At 37.2% G+C, this 25,725-nt stretch overlaps 1 protein-coding gene across 1 annotated transcript in view; it reads right to left on the reverse strand.

Annotated features, from left to right (window-relative positions):
- Positions 1 to 1,287: 1,287 nt before the first annotated feature.
- Positions 1,288 to 25,725, reverse strand: part of TBX18 (T-box transcription factor 18) — a 28,918-nt gene continuing 4,480 nt past the window's right edge. The window contains exons 4-8 of the mRNA XM_049653967.1: positions 22,986 to 23,157; positions 14,979 to 15,146; positions 11,960 to 12,024; positions 5,833 to 5,927; positions 1,288 to 4,286 (exon numbers count right to left, since the gene is read on the reverse strand). Coding sequence (XP_049509924.1) covers positions 3,562 to 4,286; positions 5,833 to 5,927; positions 11,960 to 12,024; positions 14,979 to 15,146; positions 22,986 to 23,157 — 1,225 coding nt within the window. The 3' untranslated portion in view covers positions 1,288 to 3,561. The remainder of the gene's footprint in view (positions 4,287 to 5,832; positions 5,928 to 11,959; positions 12,025 to 14,978; positions 15,147 to 22,985; positions 23,158 to 25,725) is intronic.

Raw genomic sequence — 25,725 nt, forward strand, 5'->3', positions numbered from 1 at the left:
TGGTAATAACTTAATAAAATTATTTAATTTCCAATGGAAAGCTTTAGAAAACCTCCATGTAAATGAGTCAATAAACTCCCCATGAGGAAACCCGGCATGGTTGCACTTTGAAAGGATTCTTTACAAACCTGTCTAATTAGAGACAGCATCAGCATAGCATCCACCAGCTCTGCCATGACTCCTGAAAGAAGCTCATGAAATGATTATTTTTAATGGCTTTACACCAAGTTTGGTTAGAGAGCCTTCTCCTTGCACCTTCCTCTTCCCTTCCAAATCTTTCCAGAATTGCCCTACTCCAAAAATTGCTCTTTTCTTCTAATCAAACTTCTGGCTACCTCCAAAGCTTATGTTTATCTAATTCATAGTGAGGTGCAAGTTGCTGATTTAGGTTTAAATCTGGGGAGTGATGTCTCAAGAAAAATTCACATTTTTTTAAAATGTTTATTTATTTTTGAGAGAGAGAGAAAGAGAGCGGGGGAGGGACAGAGAGAGAAGGAGACATAGAATCTGAAGCAGGCTTCAGGCTTTGAGCTGTCAGCACAGAGACCAATGCAGGGCTGGAGCTCAAACTGCAAGATCATGACCTGAACCGAAGTCGGGTGCTCAACCGACTGAGCCACCCAGGCACCCCGAGAGGAATTCACATTTTAAAGTGAGGTTTCTTTTGCTCAAAATTCCATTAATTAATGTGAAGAGTGAGGGTGATCCTTTGCTAGATCAGCAACCTTGTGCTCCAATCTCTTCTGGGGACTGTGGAAGTCTCCTGACCCCCTACATTCCAGAAATCAGGGGTCAGCAAGTGGGTGCCCTGCTTGTGAAAAGCTGTTGACCTCTGGGAAGGAGCTTGTATAGAAGCAAGTGTTAATTTTCAAAATGTGACTGGCTGTGATAGCAGCAGCATCACCTCATCACAATGTCCCTTGGAATGTTTTCCAGTCAAGGGGTCTAGAAGTGATCTGTCATCACTGGTCAGTGGTAAAAGCGCCTCATTCTTGTATGCTTGCCCTTCTCCCCTAGACCAGAAACAAAACATACCACCATGTCCTTCTCTTCTTACATTTGAATTTTCATGTGTTCAACATTTGTCAGGGCTTCACCTTCAATGACATGGTCAGGGCACCAAGAAATTATATTTAACATATGAAAAATGAATGCCAGACCCATTTTGCCATGCCTTGTAATCGAAAGCTACAAAATTTGTGTTTGGGGTGTTCATATGTGTGCTTGTTCTTGGAACAACATTTATAGACACTTTAAATGATTACCCTCCAAAGTCGTAAAAGGGTTTAGTAACACACTTTAATATATAATTTCTTAAGCACTTTTTTAATAAAATACAGATATATAATTATAATTATCAATGCATGTATGTCATTTAATATAATGATAAAAGGCTAGTCTTTGAAGTGACATGGTGATTAATATTTACAGTAAAGCCTAAAGGAAACAGCAATTTGTACAATATTGCTAAATCAAAAAAAATTAATAAAAAATTCTACTCGTATTGTGGTATCATTTCATATCACCAACAGCAAAAAGGAAAATGCTCTCCCTATTAGTATATATGGGGATGGATCATTAATTAATTTCCATGTCTTCTTAAGATAGAAAACTCTTGTTCTTGAACTGTACTAAGCATTAAGGCTGGGATGTACTCATGAGGACTTTTCCTAAATCTCTGTCAAGCAATCAACACCACACACAAACATCTTATACAGATCTACCTACTGGAAATAGTTTGTGTCCCTTCGTGCTAATCTTCAATTTAAAAATCAATACTAATTTGATGAATTGTTACAGAATCCATGGGGAAATTTATCAACATCCATAAACAGAGTCATATCCTGTGCAACTACTTTTCAAATAGTTATCAGCCTAAATATTTAACAGCCATGTTGTGTTAAAGTAAAGAAGCAAATCAGGAACTACACCCTTTCCCCATCTAAACTAGGGAAGAGTTAAAGCAATTCTGTTTACAAATGAAAGGAAATCACACTGCTTTAGCTTGACAAATATATGAAAGGTCGTTAATGAGTCAAGGAACAGACGTATTACTTTAGTTTCTCAACAGACAGATGGTAATGCTCCTCACCATGCATTCTTAGCCTTTCTGATTCATCTCATAATGTGCTATCGAAGTTACTTGTTTTGAAATCTTCAACCATGTATACATTATTTTAGGGATTTTTCAAAAACTAATTCTGTTTTCATTTTTCCAGTTTTGAGGTCGAAAATGCTGCTGAGGTTAAAAGTTTTATAGATCCTTTATCATAATTAGTATCTTCCTCCTTCATCCTGTAAGAGGGTCTTTATAGTAATGGGCTTTGGCCTTTGCACTACAACCCCCAAAAGACAGATTGCTGGAGATAACCCCCTGAAATTCCTCACAGTGTTATTTAATACCATAAAAGCCTAGAATCTGTTTCAGGAAAGACTCAGAGAAACAAGTTAAGGAGGAAGGGAGGTTTCAATTTGTAGGAGTTACGAGACGTAAATAAGTAGCATAAATGCCTTTTTCCTTATAGACCATGGATCAGGAATCTCAAAGCAAAATGGAAAAAATATCCTGAATGAAAAACCACACTATAAAAATCTAAGGGACAGCTGACAACATTATTCCTCTTGATTTAAAAAGACAGACACTTCTCATTTGAATCAAAGAATTTGAGGTGGATTTATTTTCTTTTTACCATTCCACTCATATCATGTGTTCCTTCCCTGGCAAAAACTGGAATCTAAAAATGTTTACTAGAACATTCTTTAACGGTCTACTTAAACGAAATAAAATGAGCAAAAAACCCAAAATACTAGAAATTTATTCTCTGCAGATGAGTAAGTACCTCTTATATACCCAATGGAAAGTGAAAAGAAAGTACAAGCCTCTCTTCCACTTTACTTAAGTGAAAAATTATCATAGGTCATGGATTTTTACAGAACCAAGGTCATCTACTATCTGTGACAAACAAGAGCAAGCAAGAACACAAAAGCTAATCCTTCATGATTACAAATACCTCAGAACTAATACCAAGACCTCAACTGGCTTTTGCATTTTAGGTTCTCACATTGTGCCCAAGAATAACAGAAATCACAAGACTCCATGTGCTGGTTACTGTTAGTTATCAACACTCAAGTATGAAACTGTGTAGAGCATTTTTCTGATAAATTAAGTTATAAGTCTTGGTCTGGTTAGTATCACTGCCAAGTTTTAAGTTTGCTGTTTGGTTTTTAAAAGAGTCTGAGAATTTTGGTTAAACATTATTACTTATGCCAATACTCTGTGCAACTAGACGAAATGGGTGGGGAGGGGGGAGGATGTGGTTTTGTAGGCTGCAAAACTCCACATGCTATATACGGTATATGTATATACCATAGATAATTACAATCTCACCATGAGAAAGTCAAAACACTCAGTGAGCCTTCACTTCCTATTATATGTAAATCTTACAAGCTACTGATAGTTTCTTTTCATATCGCTTTCAAAAAAAAAAGAAAAAGAAAAAGAAAACAAGAAAAGAAAATACATTAGACCAATCGGAATATGGTTTAAACTTCAAGGATTCATCAGACCATATGTGCAGACACTTGAGATGATGACAGAGTTAAGCTTCCTAGGGTCCTAGAGTCAAAGAAACTCTGCTGACCCCCACTGCTAAGCAGGTGCACTCCTTCCACAGGGGGCAACATCTGCCGATCGGTCATGGTCCCACTTGGTGAGGACCCCAAGAAACTTCCTTGGGAAGAAACAATTTTCTCAGGACTGGCAGCCAGCTTGGGGGATGTAGAGAAATTATATCCATACAAGGCACAGGGGCTGTGTAACCTGAAAGTGTTATAGGAACCCTGATGGGTCTGGTTAGCAGCAAAGGCGTTGCTGGAAGGTGAAGGCATGATGTATTGGAGCTGGGGGGACATCCCCGAAATCTGCATGGACAAGCTGGTCTGTGGGCAGCTGAAAGTGTCCCCATCAGCGCCGCCCATGGACATGTTCACAGAGGTGCTGCTGCTCACGCCCACATAGGAAGGAGTCCTGGGCGTGGCGAAGGTCTCGCCGGTCTGGTTGGTGAGCCTGTTGTAAGTCTCGGCCAAGGATGTGCTGTATCGGTTGAGGGTGAGGCCAGAGCGGGCACAGGCAGAGTAGTCAGCTGGGGCCAGGCTACACAGCTGGCTGGTGTTGGGCCCCAGATGGAAGGCAGGAGAGGAGCAAGGGGAGCCAGACAAAAGATGAGGGTGGGTGGCAGGGACACCACTCCCAGAGCCTTGGAGCAATGTGGAGGAACTCGTACTTCCTACAAAAGAAGTTGAAATGTAAAGAGCAACGACTCTACAGCCATGTCTGCCTTTCGATTTTGTGAGCATGAGCGAGACACAGCTTGTCACAAGGAAGCCTACACTGAACAACGAAAAGGAGATGCTTTTGTGTCTCAAGGAATTATAACTTTACTGAATTCCGACAGCAACATGTTAGACACAGATCCTCTCAACATTCCCAAGGCAAATGATCTCCCCAGGCAATAATTTTTTTTTACTGCAGAGGATATTAGGACACTGCCACATAGAATTTTCACATTTTCTCCCTCCATCAGCTTTCCCAAAGGCTTCAGATTTTTCTCTAATAAATATTACGAATACTGACTTTTCTGGCAACTTTATAAATTTCATCTCACTCTGTATCGTCTTCAGAGAGTATAGTTATCATCTGTCTTCTTTCCTTATTTTACTTTTTCAGCAGACCTTGCTCTGGGTCGATATGTTTTCTTGCAAGAAAATAGAAGTAACTTAAAGGAAAGAGCCAAACTGGTCAAAGACACATCCTGCCTCAAACACATCTGCAGCTTCCCACCAAAAGCTTGTGTGCATCAATGGCTGTACCCCAGAGGGCTATTGCAAGAAGACAATAGTCTAGAACTTCAAAAATCTTATTTCCAACCAGAAAACAGGTTGGTGACTCACATGCTAACACGAGAGCAAAGGCCCACCATAGAAACAGTCCTTTGAAACAGAGAGGGTGGTTAACCCTGGGTCCAATCAATAATGGTGGTGGTGGCCCTCTTCCCCTCTCTGGATTCGCTGGCAGATTGATGTTTGCAAACTTGACAGAAGTTAGGGGGAGAGAATTCAAACAGGCTGGACAGGTTGTAAAGCCTTCATTGCTCCAGCAACAGTCTTTTATATAGCTTCTCAAAATAATCTAAAAGCCCAAGCCGGTCAATGATAATTATCTAAAACCCAGCATGTTAATTGTCACCGGGTTGCTGGGCAGGATCAGGCATAAAAAGCCTGAGTGCAGGAGTGGGCTGAGAGTCCTACCTACCGAGCAGAGAAGGAAGCATCATTCCTTGGCATGCAGCTCTCCATGAGGAAACACTAGCCTGAGCTTGGGGGAAATACTCAGAGGTGAGCCAGAGGAAGTCTGCCTGAGTGTGCCTGATCTTCTCAGCATAAATCCAACAGGAGAACTGTGTCTACAGGCAATGCTGCTGAAGGAAGTGAAGAAAGAAGCTGGCAAGAAAGGGTGAACTGGGACCACCACTGGCGACTCCCTGTGCAGTGCGCCTGGCACAGGAGCTCACAGTCCAATGCTAATTTTAACAAGACGTTTAAGGGTAACATAAAGGTCGTGCAATATATAAACAGCCTAAAACATCCAAGACTTCACCTATAACCATTTTTCTGGTCCCCATCCTCATTCCACACAGAAGAGATGGATCCTGTCACAAGAGGATGTTGGTAATGAGGTCACCATTGTAGATGCAATTGACTCATTCATTTTTCAGTGCCCGAGCTTCCAGTCAAGAACTGGCTGTATCTATGACCCAGGAGACTTTGTTTTACCTTGCTTGGGAATTCCAGGGATATCTTCAAAGGTGAGAGTCCGCAGTGAAGGTCTCCAGAATGCGTACGACTCCACAAGGGCTTCCAAACCCATTCTAAATGGAAGGATCGGGATGGAGGCGGACAAAAGAAGCCTAGTTAGGAGCAGTTGGAGCTTTCGGCAGTAATAAGCAGCTCAGAAAACATCACCGGTGTTGATGGTGGCCCCCCCCACATTGGTAGGGTAGGAGTTTGGCACAGGCATGAAGAAATGCTTCAGAGATGGGCTACATTCTGTCACCAGGTGCACAAGATGATGGAAACCACCCAAGATGTCCTGTTAACATTCTCAGAAAACTAAGCCGACCTCGGAGAATAAAAAGCTGTCCCTCTGTGCTAAGGAACTGAGGCGAAGAGGTCCATCCTAGCTGATGTGAGTCCAAGGCCCTGCTGGGATCTGGAATCCACCCTCTTTCCCTGTAACATTACTTCTCCCTCTGATGAGCAAGGCTTTGAGACAAAAGCATGACCCTGTAAAGCCAATTTTGCTGAAGAGGCACTTCTGCCCATCATTCAGTGCCTCGGTAGCCAACTTTAGAAGAGCACTCATCCAAAGAAAACTGACTACTCTCTGGGGGGCGCAATCTCCACCACACCCAGTAGAGCCAGGATGGGCTCCCCTCCAGCAATAGGGAGTCCAGGAAGGTAGGAGGCAGCACTGACCTCTCAGCCCAACATGCAGAAGGAACACAGGAAGGTGATCTCACAGGCTGGTGTAGTATCTGGGGCTAGTATCAGCATCATTCTTTTCAGGCCTTTACATACACTTAATGAATGGATACTTAAAGACACAGGACAGGTTGGTTGTAAACCATTTACATGAAATATGTATATTTGAAAACAAAGGTAACTACTCTAAATACATACATAAAGGTATGTATGTATCTCCTACCATCAGTGATTCAGAATCTTCTTCTCCTTATATCAGATAACTAAGTCCTCTATGTTCTGGAAATGAGGCGCTTCACTCACCCATTCTCAAGACCTCAGTCTTCCCTCAACTACCACAGCCCTAAGCGATTTGTAGGAAATGCCTGCTTTCTGAGTGTCCAGCAATACTCAGACATCTCTTGTGATTGTCAAACACACTTTTATTTAACACAGATAATCTATATTTAATGCAAATGTTAAAGATCAGGTCTTTCTCTAATAGCTTGTGCTCAACTTGCTACTTCCTCTGGACACCTTGCATCCCCAAATAAGAACTATGAACAAAGACTACAGGACCCCCCTCATCCTGGAGTCATATCACCTACACGACATGGGGAAAACTCTAAACACTCATAGTGAGTGCTATATGCAGATAAAACCATCTTATACAACTTGCCCTACTGTTCTAAGGTTTTACACACTGAATTTACTTCCTTAGAATGTTCAGAGTATAGAATCTATTAATTTGTTGACATCTATCATGACTCCACGGAGCATCACTACCACATCTTAGTGACAGAAGGGACAGCGATATGTGTGTGGATGGGTGGTGTGAGTACCCATCACCGGTTGTGTGTATGAGCCATCCTCACGTGAGCCCAAGCATGGACCTGACTCATCTCTCAAGTCATAAGTTCAGGGGGTGCTGCTCTTAAAGCACTTCAAAGAGCCATCACCAGCCCCACACAGATGCTAGTACTGGGCTGCCAAAGGGAAACAGAGTGGACCCTGCACATGCCTTACACCTGGGCTGCACTGACAGTGAAGGGCAGAATCTGGCTTTGGATATAATCAGTGTTGCACAGAGAGAGGATTATTTCATGGTAAGAACACTGGATTGGGGGTCAGGAGAATTGGGCTGTGGCTGCAATTCATTAAAATTCATTGTGTGACCCTAAGTAAATGTTTTAACCTCCCTGGACTTCAGTTTCCCACAAAGTGAGGATTCTTTACAAAAGCTCTGCCTCATTTCCTAGCACTAAAATTGTTTGCTACTAAGTGATTTTTCCAAAACCAGACATCATATCTGTGGCTGACTACAAGCCAAATGCAAGATCACTCTACTCAGTAATATTTTACATACATGAAAGTATTGATTTGGGGGCAGTTTGGCAGCTTGGTCAGTCCCAAAACCCATGTAGCCTGCAGGCTGCATTTAATACTCAACTAATGAATGCTGGGGACTACTTATCTGATTCATCTATATTTAGCTTGTACTCAGTTTTTATGACTTTCTAGAAACAAGCTTTTTTTTAATCCTAAAGAATGTTAGGATGCAGTTTTGTACAAAACTGCTTTTTCATTACCACATGGATGAGTTCTAGTAATCACAGTTCTAAATACTAAGGATACCAAAGTGGTCACGGAGTGGTCTCAAGGGGAGTTTGCTAAGAGGTAATTAATAAGCATCCACTGGACTTAGACATGTATTAACTGCAGAGATGTGCATTATTGCATTATCTGTTTTAGCCGTGTAAACTTTACTATGCTTCAAATACAAATCCATAGACCAAATTCTTGGGGAGATGTTATTGATCATCACAAACATATAATCCCAAGCTTTAAAGGGATGCTCTGAAGGTGACATATCGACAAGTCAGCTGACTTGGAGCTATCGATATTTTTCTCGAGGCTGCTGTTTCACACTGCAAGTTCCAGAAAGGATTTCAGATATTGTGCAGGAAACAGTTATAAAATATTTATTAGCTGAATCTGGACTTTTTAAAAAAGGCCTTCATTTTCTCCAGTAATGGAGACTTTTCCCATCTAGTTAAAGAAAAGATAAAAGCACCTCCTGCAGGAGTGTAGCCAAGGCGATAATTTATACAAGATGCCTTTGAACAATTTCCACATTTTATCACCACCCTAATTTATGCTATCAAATGGCCAAGTTTATTTAGTAAAATGGTTATGTTTTTCCTGAAGTATTTAAAGCAGAGAAATTTCTGTACCTTCCTGAGTAAAAAATTTTATAGGGTCAAACCCAAGGCCTAACTGAAGAATGAAACTATTCTCAGCACATAAATTCTCTTTCACATAGCAAATGTCTTGCAGGAGAGCTTTTAAGGGTTGAAGCTACTGATTCCTATAAAATAGGCTGTGGAGCCATAAATAACCAGGAAGGGATAATTTTTAATTAAAGCAAATTGTTTTATAAAGTTTAAAAAATCACAAGTCCATGTTTATTTCTTGTCCTGCTTAATTTGTTTATTTCATGTGTGGGGAAAAATAAAAACAGAATTTATGTTAAAAAGTAGTATCAACAAAACAACACAACCAGGGGTATTAAAGAAATATAATTAACTTTTTCTCTTGGGCTTTCTTCTCTATTTCTGTGAAAAAAATATCACTCCTTCCCCAAGCCCTCAACACCAAGGCACCCTCCAAGTCTTACATATAACTTACTCTTTTTTAAATGAAAATAATAGGTAAGTTAGAAATCTTCAAAGCTGACCAAATCTGCTCCTCTATACATGTGTTTTTGCATTTATCAATAGAAAATGTTAAAATTAAATTTTTAAAAAGAGGATATTGATTTATAAATATTTAGCATTCCAAAATAAGGACTGAAGAGCTATCTATCATAAGCAGGAAAACTAACTTTAATAAGCTAAAAATTAAAATTATTTACTTCACTAACAAAAAGCTATAGATAGGCTCAACATGTTTTTCTTGTACTGCGACACTGCTTAAATAATTGACGCAAACAAAAAAAATTTAACAAAGTGTTAAAACTTAAAATTTAGTAAGTGTTAAAACATAATTCATTATGTTCTGTATGTCCATTAAAAACTAAAAATTTTAGGGGCACCTGGGTGGCTCAGTTGGCTGGGCATCCTACTTCGGCTCAGGTTATGATCTCGCGTCGCGTCGGTGAGTTCGATCCCTGCCTCAGGCTCTGTGCTGACAGTTCAGAGCCTGGAGCCTCCTTCGGATTCTTTGTCTCCCTCTCTTTCTGCACCCCCCACCCCACACTCTGTTTCTCTCTCTCTCAAAAACAAATAACATAAATTTAAAAAAACTTTTTTAAAAACTAAAAAATTAAGAGTCAGTGAAGAAATAGGAACAAGCACTAAGGATGCGACAACTCTATACTTGTAAAACAAAGGGAAGGAAAAAATTCATATCAAACCTAGTATTTTGACTTCATGATACCAAACAAAGACTTAGTTTATTTTCACCAAACCCACAGATTTTTTTTCACTGACCAAATTTTAAAAACCCAATGTTTTTCATTATGCTGATGTTTCTAGAATTCTTTGTGAAAACTTGTCATATGCATCTTATCATCTCACTTCTATTTGTAGGCTCATTCACTAATGTTATCTATCCAAAATACACCTTTAAAAATATTTTTAAATGTATTGCTTCAAAAATGAACCGACAGTATACAAGCAGTGTGATTCTCCCAGTGTTGACAGCAGTGATGTGTTTGGTAGGTTAGTCCTATAGGAGAAGCTGGACACAGTTCCTGGCTATATATTCTTTACGCCTCAATGCTGCCTTCCTGGAGTTTCAGCGAGTTTTAATAAATGTATTCTCTGCTTTAAAGAAATGAATTGGAAGTAATGTAAGACTCTTAAATGGATAAATACTATACTGCTATAACCAAAACCACAAGAAGATTCCATTAAGTGCTTGTCAAGGTAGAAAAGAAGTCACCCCAAAGGCTCCCTTCAGTCCCTCACCAGTGACCACCTCGGTTACTAAATTATTCAGCTTTTAAAAACTCCTCTGAACAGCAAAGTTAACTAAGAACTAATGTAACAGCAAAAGCCAAGCAAAGTTTTCTCCACACTGAAACAAACATCTAAAAAAAGACAGAATAACTTCAATATATCAGACAACAGGTATTATAGGAATACCTGCAAATCTTCCTACAGAATGAAGAATTTCAGAGGGAATTATTGGCCAGTCCTGTTATTCGTCAGTCTTGTTGATCTACCTGCACTAAGTTAAAGGCTACTCCACTCTCAGTGCATTTCAGCTGCATTTTAGTCCTCCCATTGCACGGTGTTTTAACAATGCCATTACATATGAAGATGAAACCAAACCTCTTCAAGCACTTGAGTGTATTCTGAGAAAAAAATCTCTGTCTGCACCAACTTTGCCTGATTAATCAACTGGAAGAATGAAATATCTGGACTACTACCTGATTGTTTCCTCTCAACACTTTTAAATCAAACAGTCCCTAAAACAAGATAATTGGGATTTTGACTTCCTATAGACACAGCCTATGAATACCAAGTTTTCAAGAAGTGTTAGAATAATTTCTGGAGTAAAATTATAAAACTTTATCAAATATTTCTTTCTAAAAGCAAAATGCTTTTAAAAACATTTAAGGCAAAGCCTTACCCTGAAAAGGCCTCTGGAGAACGTTAGTCTATTATTACTCTTACTATCAATACTTATCTTAGAAAATGTTGCACCAAACTGTATTGGAATAGAGTCATATCAATAAATTCAAAAACCCTTGGCACACAGACTAGGGTGATCTGCTTTTTGATAAAAGTAATAGAGTGGAATTCATTATTGTAGCTCTCCCACTTAGTACAAACACCATAAAACACGCCACAGAAAAAATAAACAAGTGTGTGGCTGTCAGCGGAGCCAAGACAAATTTGGAAACTAAAGAACATCAGCTCTCTTGGCAAAGGGGAGTAGTTTCATATTCTAGTTGGAAATCTGAGGGAAAGAGAAACCCCACCACGTTCGAAAAACAGAATCAATAGATTGTCGTGATATCACTAAGCAAATTCTAAACCGTGAGCAGATGCACAGAGGCTACTGACTTAGAATACTGAAGCCCCAGGGCCTGAAAGGCAGGCTATTGATTTGAGATACTGAAGCCCCTGTGCCTAAAGGGCAGGTCTCCTCAAGCCCCCTTCAGAGGTGGCCTGCACTGTGCACCCTGAGAACTTCCATTTTTCAGCCAGCATCACACATCAGAGTTCACCTTAGGAATGGGCAGACTCCAGCACTAGACCCAAAAATAAGTTACCTCCAAGGCCCAGTGTTAGCGACAAATTTTAATCCTCATCAGAAAATGATTTCAAAATCATGTCAGTAAATTTAACTCTTTACCTTGTAATGGAAAATTCACAATAAAAAGTCAAATATATTTATCAGAGCCAGAATGCTCTTCACTAAGACTTACCGGTTACGCCCAGAGTCTCGAAAGCCTTTGGCAAATGGATTCCTATCTATCTTCAGGCGAGTAATCTGCAGAGCAGGAAAAAAGTCATAACAAATATTAGAAATGTCAAGGAAGGTTATTAAAGACAGAAATGGTAGAAGAACTACAAGCAATTCCAAAATTGACTGTGTTCCTCTCCCCTATTTCTCAGGTATTTTATTATTTTAGCTGCAAATCAAAAGAAAATTTCAGAAATCACCTAGACATTCATCTGCTAAGAAAAAGACAATCCCCATCCATACTCAAACTCTGTAAATAAAATTTGTTTTGCTTTTAATATCACTAGAGAAGGAAATTCTGAATCTCCTCTTGATAACTTGTCCTTTGTTTTCAATCCCTCTGAACTAAAGCACTTCCCTTCAACTCTGTGGTAATGGATAACAGCTAATATCCAACTTCTATTTATTCAAGTTATTTATATGCTTGAATGCTATTAAGCTTCAACATATTCCTCTCTTCTTCTGAAGGTAATATACACTTCTTTAACTTTTCTGCCTTTGTATTTTTGTCTCTCTTTGAAAAAGTTTTATTCTTTCCTGTTTTTTTTCTGTTGAATCCTGACCTGGTCAGAGCAATATAGTGAATGTCTAACCAGAGGTAACCACTACTGGAAGACTCTAATGAGATTAAATCCTATTCATGTAGTAGAAATAAATGATGCTTTAATTTTAACTAAAATTTGGGGGTAGAATTTTTACAAATGGCCTAATCATTTCCATTAAACATATTTTTTAGTTATACCATCTTGTAATTGACACTAATAAACAACATCTCATCTATTTCTTAACAGATCTGCACCTTGCCCAAAGGAATTTACAGCCTGTTTTCAAAGAAGCACATCATGCTTTGTTTTTTATGCTCTTTGGTTTAGTGGAATCTACCAAGTTAATGAACATACTTCCGATGGTACCATTTTGGCTAAGGACAAATGAAAACTATTGGATAACACTAAGACCAAAAAAAAAAAAAAAGGGGGGGGGCATCTTTGAAAAGTCTTCTGCAGTCCCCTATATTGTCCTCTGTGTGCTCTGTGCAGTACCTGAGATACATGTGCTCCACATGATACTGTCTTAGTATGTGGATAAAACTACCTTATAAAGGATATAATGTAAAGGTTTGCTAATTAATTCAGCATGACTGCCATTCTGTCATTGATGGAGTTCTTTATAATTCATTATGGCTTAATTCTTTGTTCATTTAAATAATATTTAAATAACATTAAATAACTTAAATGTTCATTTAAAGTAGTATTTCAAAAAAGAGTACAGATTTATATAATGGTGCCTTGTCTGAATAGAGATATACTACTATTATCATTATTTTTATTCCTGAGTGCATACTATGTATGCTGTAGTGAGAATTTTATACACATATTTCATTTAATTCTCATGGCAACTTATACGTAGTTATTATCCCAATTTTATGGGTTTTTTTTTAAACTGAGGCTTAAGTTTCCTATGGTTTCATAAGGTTACTTGGCAATAGAATTAGGCTGGGACTCTAGGCTTCAGAACCCATGCTAACCACCAGGCTAAGCTGCCTACCAATTTTCCATGAGTTCTTAAAAATAGTAGCCAAGAAGATAAAAAATGAACATCACTGCATTTTGTCATTATCAATTTCCTTTTGAAGTTTCTTACCCTATTAATTGATTGATTTGTCAATGTTTATCAACTGGTGTTAGTCACCAACATGTACCAAAAGCTTATTGTATATTGTTTATTGTATCACAGAGGCTGGGAGAATACACACATTTGGCATGGCTAATTTGTTTGTGCTTGAGACAGAGAAAGAGGCAGAGAGAGAGAAAGAAGATAACTGGGGTTCCTTAAAAGGTAGTGAATATCTCAGCTCTTTTTCTCCTTATGCATTTTTCCTAAAACAAAAAAAAATTCATTCTCTGCACCTAACATATTTTAAGAATATCTTCCTAATAATCTCCAGTCCTTCTAAAGGTTAATTTCATGCTTGTTTCTAAAAGTCTATATAAAAGCATGACAACGTGAATGAGAGAACGGGACATCTTCAGCTGTGGGGCTGGCGTCTCCCCATGGATGAGAGGGGATGAGCCTCCCAGCCCTAAAGTAAGATGCAGAGGACAGGATCCAAACCTCCTCATAAGCTTTAAAACAACAGAAACCACAACAGAGTTTAACATCTAACTGAGATGTAAATAAACGTAATAAGTGGAGAGCTAAAATAATTCTGTTGATCACTAAAACTAAAGAAGAAAAAATCTACCACATACCATATCAGCCTCAACTACATCACGATTTTTTATGAAAACTCGCCGTAACTGCATGGACTAAAAAAATTGCCTCAAATCAATTTCCCACTTACTTGACACAGCCTTAAAGAAATACATACACTTACCAATATCAAAAAGAAATACTTCACCTCTGAAATTATTACTAATTTTATGAAAAGATTACTCCACAATTGATCTCTCAGCTTATAAGCCTATGTATCACCTTCTGTCACAATTAAAGCCTATCTTGAAAGAAACAGCCCTTTTTGTATATGTACCAAAATGACTGTATAAGATAAATGCCTCTGAAATATTTCCTATAATACATGGATTATAGTTTTAAAATAATGTGTTATCTTTCAAATTCTACTTGTTTATTTCCTAGGCAATCTTTCATATTCTTCTTGTCTATTTCCACATGCTTTTTAATTTTAATTATGACTTTATGATTCAATATCTCAAAATGGAAAGTAAACCTACATTGCCAGTCATGAGACACATTCTTGTCTAAAGAAATTCTCGCGATAGTAGCCTTACTTGGAGAATCACAGAAAAAGATTTTTATACACACACACACACACACACACACACACACACACACACCCTGGATGTCTTAGATGGCAAATGCTTTATGACAGTTGGTAACACTGAGATACAGTGAAAAGGATAGCTAGCTTTCAATTTACCCCTGAAACGAAAACTCTAGAAAGATACAAACTCTGAGAACAATACCTGCTGATTCTGATAGGCAGTGACAGTCGTGAAGACAGTTTCTGGGAAGGAGAATGCCTTTACTCCGTCCCCAGATGGAACAGGCTTGATGGGAGAAAGATCATCCCCGCAGTCTTTACGGATGACATGGACTCGTGGTTGGTATTTGTGCATAGAATGAAGAATAATCTGTATCAAGGAAAGAAGGCCAAAAATATCAAGAACTTCTGCCCAGTCTTATCACCATGACTAAATATTTAATGTGTAAGAAAAATTGGCAGAAGTGCCAGTTTAATAAAGTATATCAAAAAAGTAAATAAAATATATCAAAATTGTAGAGGAAGGGCTAAGCAGTTATTTGTAAAATATGCATAAAACTACAAAAGGAAAAAGAGAGTCATAATTTTGGTGGAACCTTGTGAATAATCATGAACTTAACATCTAATTTTCTGTTTCTGAAAACACAAGAATAAATTCATCAACATTTTTTTTTAATTTTTTTAAATGTTTATTTATGTTTGAGAGACAGAGACAGAGTGTGAGTAGGTGAGGGACAGAGAAAGAGAGAATCTGAAGCAGGCTCCAGGCTCCAAGCTGTCAGCACAGAGCCCAACGCGGGGCTCAAACTCACGGACTATGAGATCATGACCTGAGTGAAGTTGGACGCTTAACCAACTGAGCCACCCAGGCGCCCCAACATTTTATTTATAATGAGCCAAATGGAACACAAAACCCAAATCAGTAAAACTAAAAATGAGATTTAAATGATTATTTAAATTCAACCACAGTCATCCCCTAAAAATAAGTATTTGCACACCAAGGTTTTTCTTAAGAGAGCATTTTTCCTCTATTGGTGATGACAACGTGCCTATTCAAGGGCAAAAGGAATTTTAAGAACACCCAAGGGTCTGCCTTGTGTGTGGCTTGCAATATCCCTGGTTTGCCCAGAGAACCCAGTGTCTACACCTTCATGACAATGAAACTTTCAAAACCCAGGCACCTGGGAATGGAAAAGCTAACGCACTCAGACTCTACTAGGGAAATCTGATAATATGGTTCAGCTACCTTCTACCCAACGATTTCACTTCTGAGAATTTATCCTAAGGAAATATTTCAAATCCAAAAAAGCACTTCATGTAGAATAGGCAGTGTGCCATTTATAACGATGGAAAAACAATATGCCACATGAGCAGATTGGTTAGGTCAATGAAAGTCTATACAATGGGATAGGTGTCATTCAGCCATTACTAAAGCCTGTTTAGGACATTTTTAACCACAAAATAAAATGCTTCAGTTTAAACGTTAAATGTTCCAAGTTTATAAACTTATCACAATTATATGAAAATAGACAATAAAAAGAACCCACCGAAAGCTATGAACAGTGGTCATGTTTAGATGATGGGATTGTGGGTGAATTTTTTTCTCCTTCTGTATACGTTTTATGCTTTCAAGGCATAGGAGGTAGAGTAAAGAAATATCCTTGTCCAGTGAAATTTTTTATTTGCTGCTGAGAGTCCAGTCAGGTATTCATTAATTAGTTCAGTTAACAAAGCTATATCTTTCCTGAGTTACACAATTTGAATTCAGACTTGGGGGTTTGGGAGTTAAGAAAAGAAATACTTAAACAAAGTCTTGGAAAAACACAGTGATTGACCTGCCTCATGTTTTTCAAGACGCAGACAGTTTAATGAAGCCAAATTCAGAATATTCGGTCAGCCCTAAAACAAACAGCTGTATACCTGGAAAGCATGTTTGCTACCATAAGAGGATGTCTCTACTCCCAGGCAGTAACGAGCACAGTGGTCAATTTTGTTTTGTTTTTCACCCTAAAATTTCCTCTCAGGAGAGGAAATGCCTGGGTGGCGGATCTAATGATAGTGCCTACCAGACCCATTTGATGGGGAGGCGATTAGGAGTATAAGGAAAGGGTAAGGGAATACAATAGCTCTCATGGTCACGTGTGGACACACACATGAATCTGCAGCCTCTGGAAAAGTCTCTTTCCAGATCTAAAAAAAGGACAGAACTTCAATAACCCATTAGTGGCTCACAAAAAATCAATTTAAAAGGTCTCAACAAGAAATTTTTTAAATAAATAAAATTATAAAGTAGAAACATCGAGTGTGCTCCTTATAGTAAGGATAAGTACTGTTTTGCAAAACATTGTTCACTTTGTGTGTGTTTACTTACACTAGGTCATAATGTAACATGTGCGTGTGGTTGTGTGAGCCAGGTAAAACACAAATGCAAGATTTATTCTAATGATTCTAATGATCAGTAAATTCCAGAGAAGAAAAAATGGAGAAAGCTACCTCACATCAAACAAACAAAAATAAATACATAGCTAATTTTGGAAGACTAGAATAAACTAACTTGGAATAAAGGAAACTAAAACTGATTTGGGTTTCTGTTTACTAGTCAATGAACGTAGGTTCTGATTTTATGAAGTCTTTGTTCTCTCAAGCAGATTTCTCCATATTGCTATATATACTTAAGTTTTATTTCCTTCTTTATATCCTTACAGCATTTCCAAGATGACCTAAGGCGGGGTATACTGGAGTAAGGTATAGAAGTAGCTGATGTATGCCTATGTTTGCACATTAAATGGCAACTGCCTATAGTAAACTGGAGATCGATCATTCAAGCAAAATAACATGTTTTCAATATTATCTATACGGATTTAGTATATTCCTGGACGTTTTCAGGTAATGCTAAACAAGCCTAGCTCTTCTGAATAAAATAGCATTATTTGCTTTTTAATGATCTATCAAACTTACAATGATGAGTGGTCAATAACATTTTGCTTATTTAATAGAACAAATAAAACCAGGAGAACTATTGGCCTTATAAACAAGGAGCCCACCATGATAATGCTGAAACTTAAATAATTATATCGGATCTGCATGTACCATGCTCTCTGTTCTGTTTAAATGGAGGATTTTTTGGTTTTCTTTTTGGCATTACCTAGTAACATAGTTACATGGACTAATGTTCATAAACACAGTTTCCTTTGATACACATTTTTTCCACTTTAAAGACACTAGTTCTGAGTCATAAGAAGCATGATATTACTTATCTCTAATATGAAGGGCCTAAAGTGCCTGAAGTTTGACAGACAGGCCAGCTGTGCCTTATAAAACAGCTCAATAAGGAAACATTACCTGCTGACTCTGGAAATTTTCTAGATGACCTAAATGCCAGTGTTGGAACAAGTCAAGCAAAGGGCCGAGGAAGAGCAGATACTTAGCTCCCTGCATTATTGGTGATCACTGGTACTGACTCATTTTAAAGGTAGGGGTCAAGACAGTAACATCGGATCACAAGCTCCATGGCAAGATGACCTTGGTTTTGTCTCAGATGTGATGCTGAATATACAACACTCCTTACAAATGTGTACTTTCAAGTTCATCAGCTCATCTGATTCACTCAAAATCCTCTGGTTCTACTAAAACACATGAGAAAAACAAGCCTCAGAGCGCCAAAGTGACATGCTCATGAACATGAACATGTTGGATCTCCAAGCTGTTGCAAGTTTTTCTCAAGGAGATCTTGGCAATCTCCCTTGTAATACCTTGCTTCCCTACCTGAATCTCAAGCAGAAATGAAAGAGGGTGAGGACAAACTTAGAGCTAGGGTGACTATGTCACCAACCCTTTGGCAGCTGAGAAAGAGACCCTTCACAGGTCTCCTGACTATGGCAGGCTGGCCATGCTTCCTTCCAAAGCACCCCAGCACTGTGGGTAGGAGTCCTGCCAATGTTTAAAGACACCATTACCTGTTAAACGTCTTCTAATTTTTCAGAGATGTCCGTGTAAAATGTTTCCCTCCAGACAACAAACTCCAGATGAACAGGGAACCATGCACATGATGAGAAGGAAATACCTTACCCAAGCATGCTAACCATCTACACATGGGTAGCCCAAGGACTGGTCTTGGCTGTATACAATCCAATGTAAAGCTGGCTACAGATTCGCCATGAAGTAGAGATTATAAAGTCTTTACAACATTTAAGGATTAGTTGTGGAGGGGTAGGACATTCCAGTCTAGATTCTCTTCAATATTCCTCTCTAGATAATCCCTGGTATTTGGAAAGATGAAGTCACATTGAGGAAAACCTAGTAGCACATAACCTCATGTCTCATGCAGTTCTAGGTTCAGTCACAGCCCTGTGAAGATTTGAGTCCTATGTTAAACACACTGTGTTTAATAAAAGTCCCAAGTCTACATGCAGTTCTCAGGTCACTATGTTGAATGCTTATATACTTTTAGAAGAGTAAAACTGGGAGGTGAGAGGCCAAAAAAGGTAAGAAAGCAAAATTCACCTCTAATTTGTGTCTACAGCTTGATTAATTAGAAATTAGTATCACTTCCTTCAGAATTTGCAGTTAGGGGGACTCTCACCATCTGATGACAGAGGGGTGAGTTCCTAAGAGGTCTCTGAGTCAAGAAAAGGGCTACTGAATTAGAAAGTTCCACCATAATGGTACTACTATCTTCTTAGATGCTGAATCACATCAACAATAGAGTAAGAGGGGCACCTGTGTGGCTCAGTTGGTTAAGCATCTGACTCTTGATCTCAGGATCCTGAGTTCAAGCCCTGCATGGGGCTCTGCACTAGGCGTGAAGCCTACTTAAAAATAAACAAATAAACAATAGAAGGAGGAACAATTTCCTAATCTCCAATCTAACCTCACTTGGGGTCATCAAACTGAGTAAAAAAATACAATAGACACCTTCTTCATGAAGCCTTCCCAATCTCTCCTGGCTGAAATAATGTGGCATCTGTATTTCTCTGGGCAGACAGCATGATCATCTGTGTGCATGTCTTCTCTCCCCATCTAGGTTAAATCACTGAAGGCAGAGACTATGGCTTTCTACATTATAATACATTTTACAAAGTCTTAAAAAATATTTTTTTTTTTAAGGGGCACCTGGGTGGCTCAGTAGGTTAAGCATCTGACTTCAGGTCAGGTCATGATCTCATGGTTTGTGGGTTCCAGCCCTGCATCAGGCTCAGTGCTGACAGCTCAGAGCTTGGGGCCTGCTTCAGATTCTGTGTTTCTCCCTCTGCCCCTCCCCCACCCATTCCACGTGTGTCTCTCTCTCTCTCTAAAATAAACTTGAAAAAAAATTAATAAAAATAAATTTAAAAAGATATAATTTTTTAAAGATAAATAATGGAAAAGAGCATCTTCCCTCCTACATTCTCCTCTAGTATCAACTGATTGATACATTTTTACCATGTACAAAGGCAATTTTCTTGCTTCCAAAATAGGTACATATCTTTATCTCCCTGTTTCCCACACTCATTAATTACCTACCCTGTATTAAAATATTACATCCTGCCATAACCTTAAAAGAAAAATTTCATTGATAGATGACACATTTCTCTAGATTTTTACTGTTTTCTATGTTTTTGTTTTTCGTAAAAGTGAAATATTATAATTATTTAGGTATAAGCAATTGAATTTCAATTGCAATGTATTCTTTTGTGTTTAAACAAATGCTATGTGATGATTAATTTTATGTGTCAACTTGGCTAGTCCATGTTCCCTAGATATTTGGGCAAACACAGTCTGGATATTGCTATGAAGGAATTTGTAAATTTTTTTAAGTTTATTTATTTATTTTTGAGAGAGAGAGCATTAGGGCAAGTAGGGGAGAGGCAGAGAGACAGGGAGACAGAGAATCCCAAGCAGGCTCCATGCTGTCAGTGCAGAGCCCAATGAGGGAGTCAAACTCAAACTCACAAACCATGACAAGACCTAAGCCAAAATCGAGAGTCAAACATTCAACTGACTGAGCCACCCAGGTGTCCCAGTGAAGTTATTTTTTAGACAAGGTTAATATTTAAGTCAGTAGACTTTGAGTAAAGCAGATTACCCTCCATAATGTGGGTGGGCTTTATTCAATCAGTTGAAGGCTTTAAAAGAAACAGACTGAGGTCCCCTGAGGAAAAAGGAATCCTGCTTTGAGACTGCCTTCATGCTTGAGATGCAGGATCAACTCTTCCCTGGGTCTCCAGCCTGATGCTGTAGTTCTGGGACCTACCAGCCCCCACAATTATGTGAGCCAATTCCTTAAATAAATCTCTCTCTATGTATATATTTATACACATTCTACTGGTTCTGTTCCTCTGGAGAATACTGTTTGACAGAAAGTCTAATGAAATTACAAACTTTAAATTATATAGATAAATTACCATATCTACATCAAATATTGCAGATACATTAAGTATTAGATATAAAGCCAGTTACCTGATGTGAAAAATTTAGAATTAGAAAGTGATTTAAATTACTGAAAGAAGTATGTACTTTATATATGACAGTGTATAGTTTTTAGACCCAATTATCTCTTTAAAAGATATATTCTTAAACTGTAGGACTCTGAAAAGTAGAAGATACTTAAGCTTTTGAAAACAAGTCACACTTAACAGTATTATTTTTAAATTAAAAAAAAAATTGTTTAACGTTTATTTATTATTGAGAGACAGAGAGAGACAGAGCATGAGCATGGGAGGGGCAGAGAGAGGAGACCCAGAATCCGAAGCAGGCTCCAACCTCTGAGTTGTCAGCACAGAGCCTGACACGGGCTTGAACTCACAGTGAGATCATTACCTGAGCTGAAGTCTGACACTCAAGCAACTGAACCACCCAGGCGCCCCTATTTTTAAATTTTCTATTCCAAAAACAAAAGACCCCTCAATGAACAGGCTGGCAATATTTCAGTCCGCTCCCTCAATGAGACAGAAGAAACTAGTGTTCCTTCCCTGAAGTCAAGTGAAAACTGTTACAACTTGACTGTGTAAATAAAGAATAAAAACAGAAATAACTACTGCACTAAAATACAGAGCATGAAGTTGGATTCAGAAATGAAATCTACTATGTTGCTTTTCTGATTTTTTTTTTTTAAGTAGGCTTCACACCCACCACTGTGGGGCCTGAACTCAGAACACTGAGATCAAGACCTTAGCTGAGATCAAGAGTCAGACCAATGAAGCCCTCTGATTTTGTTTTCAATCATAAAAGGCAACAAACAAACAAAAGCAATGTAAAATAGATGTCTTAAAAATCTAGATACTGAATTTGTACCACAATGAAATTTATACTTGAATGTTTTTAAGGTCATTGCTTAAGATACTATCTAGCAGTTTACAAATCATACCCCGTCATAAGTGTATTACTAGGTTATGACAGTTTGCATTTTTGTTTGAAAAGATTTGCTTATAAATATGCTATCTTTATGTTACACTTTGAGAAATGAACTAGTTGATACTCGATATTCCTTTTATGTATGATGTGTTCTTCAAAAGATATTTCAATCTTGCCTCAATCAAAACCCTCTCAAATAACAAAAACCTAATAGAAATGCTAGCTTTTGATGGAAATCAGCATGTATCCAGAGTTACTTATTTATTAAAATAATAAGGTAGAAATATTGCCTACGAATAATATTGCATAACAATAAGGCGTTAAAAATCACTACATTATTGGAATGACTGACTTTGATTTACATGTTTCAGCAATTTTAAGACTAAAAAGAATTGTTACTGTAACATTTTGACACATTAGATGAGATTATAAAAATAGGACACAAATAGTGTAAGCCTAGACCATTACTGAGAAGCAATAAGCTTCAAGAGGGAAAAGAGCTAGATGCAGGCAGGACACAATAAACCATTATCCCTGTTGACCCAACTCCTAAGTATTCATAGTCAGACCATAATAATTAGCACCTTATAGGGTTACAAACATATGTTTTGGCTAAAAAAGTCTGCCTGAGATTCTTTCATTTTAATACAAATGCAGTATCTAGTTTTAACCTATTAAATGTTTCATAGGATATGCTTCAGGCCACAGGAGTAGTCTCTGATGCAAATATAACCTTGATTTTGCACAGATTAAGCACATGCTGACCAACCAAGAGAGGAATATTATGATCTGAGAGAAGTTCATGCCATTCAGTCAGACACAGTACATATATGTCTACACCACCAATGGTGGCACCTTAGGGAAGCCATCTACTCACATGGCCTTGGTCATCCAGTTCATTGTTGGTGAGCTTCAGCTTGTCAAAGCTGATCACTTGTCTCATCCAAGTCTCCCCAGAGGCAGGCGAGTCCGGATGGATGTACACCCGTGGTGGCACAGGGGAGTCAGCATTACCCGCCACCATCCATTTAGAGCTGTGGTAAACATACCTAGAAGGCAATGACAAGGCTCAGTATATAGAATATTGCTTTCTTGGAATTTACAAGTCAGTAGAATCAGACAAACTGAATATCTTATTTTTTTAAGTCTAAAAAACAATTTGCTCTTTACATCCAATACACATAAAATAACATTTCAAGCACTTTTCAAAAAACTCTCGGAGGCAGCCGTGGTTTACAGACCTTTCAGAGCAAGTGATGTGTTAAGGCTTTATGCACACTATCACCACCATAAATTCAAGTATCTTCATTCTTATGATTCACACTTATTCACACTAGACATTCCATCTGCATACTGATATTTTCCATTTTTCATCTGGATATTCATTTGACATGAAGAAACTATTAAGTTGTCAAGCTCACCTTTAAGTGAATCTCAAAACACCTTGAGAGCTATACCTTTAAAGTGCCCCACTTCCTTTAAGACTACTTCCCATTTTAGGAATGTACAGGCTGATGAGGTCAATGGTAGAAAGGCAAGGGGAAACTGTCAAAAGTTCCATACTTTCATTTTCTTAGAAAAAAAGTTTAGCTATTATCATTTAGAACATTTTTCTAATTCAGTTAAGCTAAAAATTGCAGATAATGTATTAAGTTTAACTTAAAAATTTTGTATAATGAAAAAATGTAGGTCTTTATAGCCTATATTTCTCTTTCTCAACCCTTATAAGAAAATTCTTCAGTTTTCAAATTCCACTAATAAAAATATACATCAAACTTTGAAAATAAGGGCATATCTAATTAATATTACTTTTCAAATTAAGAGACCAAACATCCTCTTCTGTTCATTTAAGTGTTTCAAATATATTGACTCCATAAGAACAATACATTTAAATAATAATGTTTTAGGTAATAAATAAGATCATAATATTCAATCCTATATTCAGATTATCATTTATTAATGTTAATCTAAAATTCGCTAATTCAAAAACTAGAAACTAGTATATGATGATTCACTTAGAAAAGGGTATAAAATGAAATTACATACTTAGGTGTTTTCCTTCCATTTGTATTTTAAAATATGACATACAATTTAAAGCAATAATTTGTGAATAGTCTCAGAGAATTCTACCGGTGTTATATGCAAATTTCTTTTAGAAATAGCATGACAGATTTTCATAACATCTCTGGTAAGGCTCTCTGTTTCACCTAATGTCATATATTTTATTCTCTTTTGAGCTCAATATGCCTTCTATTCTTTAATTCCTTTCCTTGGGGAAAAAATATATAATCACAAAATTAAAAATAATTTTTAAAAATTTCCCTGAATTGGTATAATGAATTAGGCTTTTGTGAATATTAATTTTACATTACAATAAATCACAAGTATTTTTAACAATCAAATATCACTCTTTGATAGCAGAAAATAACCAAAAAATTTTTTCTACTACTCCTAAAAAAGTTAGAAAATGAAAATCTTAGAAATTCAAGAAAAAAACTGCACTACAGTTATTCCAAAAAAATCCACACCCACCAAGAGAATACACATTACATGTTACATATTCTTTGTGAAACATTCTTAATACAACTGCTAAAACCAAACTTATTGGTAAGCATTGTAAGTGAAAACAAATTAATGATTTACAATTTGATCTTTCAAAATTTGACATCTTAATACTATACTTGCAAATACTATCCTAGCAAATTTTCTTGCTTTATGTGAGAATAATAAGAATCAATTAAGTCAAAGAAACCACCCAAAATACATGAAAGATATTTGGAGAAATAGGAGAGAAGTTTGGAAGAGAAAGGAATAATTTCTAAGCTCATTACGAATTACATTATCTTTCTCAACACAAAAGCTAAATTAGAATATGGATTTTTAAACCAAGTATATTTAAAGACTAAATGCCTTCTAGCTTCTACCACGTAGTAGATAATTTTAGCAAACTCCTTAATGAGTTGTTTAATTAAAATCAGTAACAATACAAAACACAAATAATAAAACTGTCTTTTTTATTACCCATTCTTTTAGCATTCCATGTGTGCCTGTACTAATTGAATCTATATACTTTTGACATGATAAGCCTGTTTCAAAAAAGTACTCCCTAAATTTTAAAAAGTGATGAAAACCAAATCTGACTTCATTAAAAAACTTACTAAATGCTCTAGCTGTTTATAAAAATTAAAAAATACATAGAAACAAAGAAGAACAAAATTTAAAGCAGCATCTTCTGATCTTCTACTCGAAATTTCCTTTTTTAAACGTTAGCATTTTTAACTCCTCAGGAAAGTAAAAAGCATTGTCATTGAAAACTGCTGATTGGCTTATTTGCAGAAGAAAAAGAGCAGAGGTAGGTTTGAAACTGAAGAATGTGTATCTTTTCCAACTTTACCTGATATCCAAATAAATATATAGTCTTTCAAAATGTAAATATTACAACATTCTTTTTAAATCTACTGTGTTAACTACTAACCAAAAAACAACAGTTAACAAATTCATTACCAGTTTAAAGATGTCCTAATATCGTAATGAATTAGGAGATTCTATTTCCTAAATTATAAAAATCCTCTAATATTAAAGGGAAAAAAGCCTACCAGCAATTATGATTTTGAACA

The sequence above is a fragment of the Panthera uncia genome, assembly GCF_023721935.1.
Source record: "Panthera uncia isolate 11264 chromosome B2 unlocalized genomic scaffold, Puncia_PCG_1.0 HiC_scaffold_24, whole genome shotgun sequence".
NCBI lineage: Eukaryota > Metazoa > Chordata > Mammalia > Carnivora > Felidae > Panthera > Panthera uncia.